The sequence below is a fragment of the Propithecus coquereli genome, unplaced genomic scaffold (assembly GCF_000956105.1).
Source record: "Propithecus coquereli isolate 6110/MARCELLA unplaced genomic scaffold, Pcoq_1.0 Scaffold211, whole genome shotgun sequence".
NCBI lineage: Eukaryota > Metazoa > Chordata > Mammalia > Primates > Indriidae > Propithecus > Propithecus coquereli.
In genome coordinates this window covers 2,531,639-2,533,644 of record NW_012146190.1, presented here as the reverse complement: position 1 = coordinate 2,533,644, position 2,006 = coordinate 2,531,639, and the positions used below count along the sequence as shown (strand labels likewise).

Here is a 2,006-nt window from a genome sequence, read left to right as displayed (position 1 = left end):
GTAGTGACACTTAAGTATTAATGAATTATATATGCAAACCTTCAATCAAACAGATTATACTTTAGTGTTTAAAGTAGATTTTCTTGGTAAAGCATTTAGTTAACACTGAATTTTATGCTCATATTTTGCAGATGTTCTGAAATTAATAAATATAAACTTTATCCCTGGATCCATCAGTTTAGCAATAACCGGAGATCAGCTGATCAGATTCGACCCATCTTTTTCCCTGATGTTGACCCCCACAGTCTTCCTCCTGGTTCTAACTTTTCTATGACAGCAGGAGATTTTCAGGAGATTTATTCAGAATGCAGTAAGTCCAAAGCAAGCATTTTAAAGGTCTTGTCCTCTATTCTAAATTAATGAGTTAATTAATCCTAAGCCAAAGTTTTGGTCATTGATTTTGATGGTAGAATATAAGGTATACTTCAGTGCTAATTTAGAATGTTTTCAAGGTCATGTACAGGGAATGATAGGAAACACAAAGAAGTATAAGATATCTACAATCAAGAAATTTAGAATCTGTTGAGTCTGTTAATATAAGAGCATGTAAACAAAGTTCAAACGAGTAATTAATGCAGTGAAGATGAAGGTTTAGTGTGAGAAGGGAACTCTTAGGCTGTGACGAAGGACAGGGAGGAATGGTATTCGAGGCAGGCAGAGGTACAAAGATATAATGAGTAAAGCGATTGGGGATGGCAGCACAGTTGGACTGGCAGGGAAAGAGATTTAAGGGGAGATTTAATGGGAGATATGTCTGGAAAAGTAGGTTCATTCCAAATTATGAAGGACCTTTATAATCAAGCTGTGAAGTTCAGAGCTCAGTCTAGCAAACCGTTGATGAAATTTGAGTTAAGCATTAGAGAAAGGGAGATCGGCAGTGAAAGGAAATAGAAAAATAGAATGCCGAGGGGTCAGCAAGATCATTCAGTCAACGGATAATTTGTGTGAATACCTATTAAGTACCAGGTGGTTCTAGACAGTTGAAAGAGAACAGTGAACAAAACAAAGTCCCTGTCCACCGGGAACTTCCAGTAGGGAGAGCCAGGCAATAATAAATAAATATTATATTGTGAGGAAGAAGAATGAGGCAGGGTAAAGGGGATACAGAGTGACTGGGAAGGGCTGCTGCTCTCTTTATATAGAGTTGTCAGGGAGGTCTGTCTAAGAGCAGAAACTAAAAAGAAAAAATGTCAAGCAGACAATCTCAAAAGAGTGAAGAGGCAAGCCATTTGAATATTGGTGGTGGGGCGGGAGGTGGGGAATGTCGCAGACAGAGGCAGTAGGGGTTAGAGAGGATGCTTGTTCTGCTCTAGGAGGAGCTGGGGTATAGTAAGCAACGGGCCTGGTGGTGGGAGCTAGGAGAGGGTTGGGTGAGGCAGACTTATAGGCCGTAGCAAGGACTTTAAATTGTAATCTGAGGAAGACAGGACGTCATTGGGAGGCTCGGAGCAGGGAAGTAACAACATAAAATGTTTTTATTTATTTTTTTAAAACATAGAAAGTTTTTGTTTATTTTTCTCTGAGATTGAGACAACTTGTACTCTGAAGGAAGAAAGGGAGAGGTGGAAGATGTTAGGTACTGGGGATAAGGAGTGAAATAATGGAAAATATCACTTAGGCAAGTAAAAATGCTTTTCTTTTGGAGCAAGGTTTGAGAGAGCAGATGTCTAGGGTAATCCTAGGTGGGATCAAGTTACAGTTACTGCATCAGCATTTGTACAGACACCACACCCCTACACCTTCAGTTGGATCACTCTGTTCCAGGCCACAGCCTCCAAAGAATCAAGCAGGGTTCTCACCTGCTGCTTCTGTGTGCTCCTGGCTCCACTTTTTCCCTGATTATCCAGAATCATGTGTATGTTTAGGTATTTTTATGTCATTCATGTCTCAGTTGGCAACTGGTGCCTGCAGGCTTTCTGAAACCTACCAGAATTGATAGTTAACCCTAGTTTAAATGGAAATATTATTATTTTGTCTAAACTGATTTTAAGTGAAGGCTAGAAGTA

At 39.7% G+C, this 2,006-nt stretch overlaps 1 protein-coding gene across 1 annotated transcript in view; it reads left to right on the top strand.

Annotated features, from left to right (window-relative positions):
• LOC105810421 (chromosome unknown open reading frame, human C9orf41) overlaps positions 1–2,006 on the top strand; it is an 86,951-nt gene that overhangs the window by 70,429 nt on the left and 14,516 nt on the right. Inside the window, exon 5 of the mRNA XM_012644417.1 lies at positions 132–321. Within this exon, the coding sequence (XP_012499871.1) occupies positions 132–321 (190 nt within the window). The remainder of the gene's footprint in view (positions 1–131; positions 322–2,006) is intronic.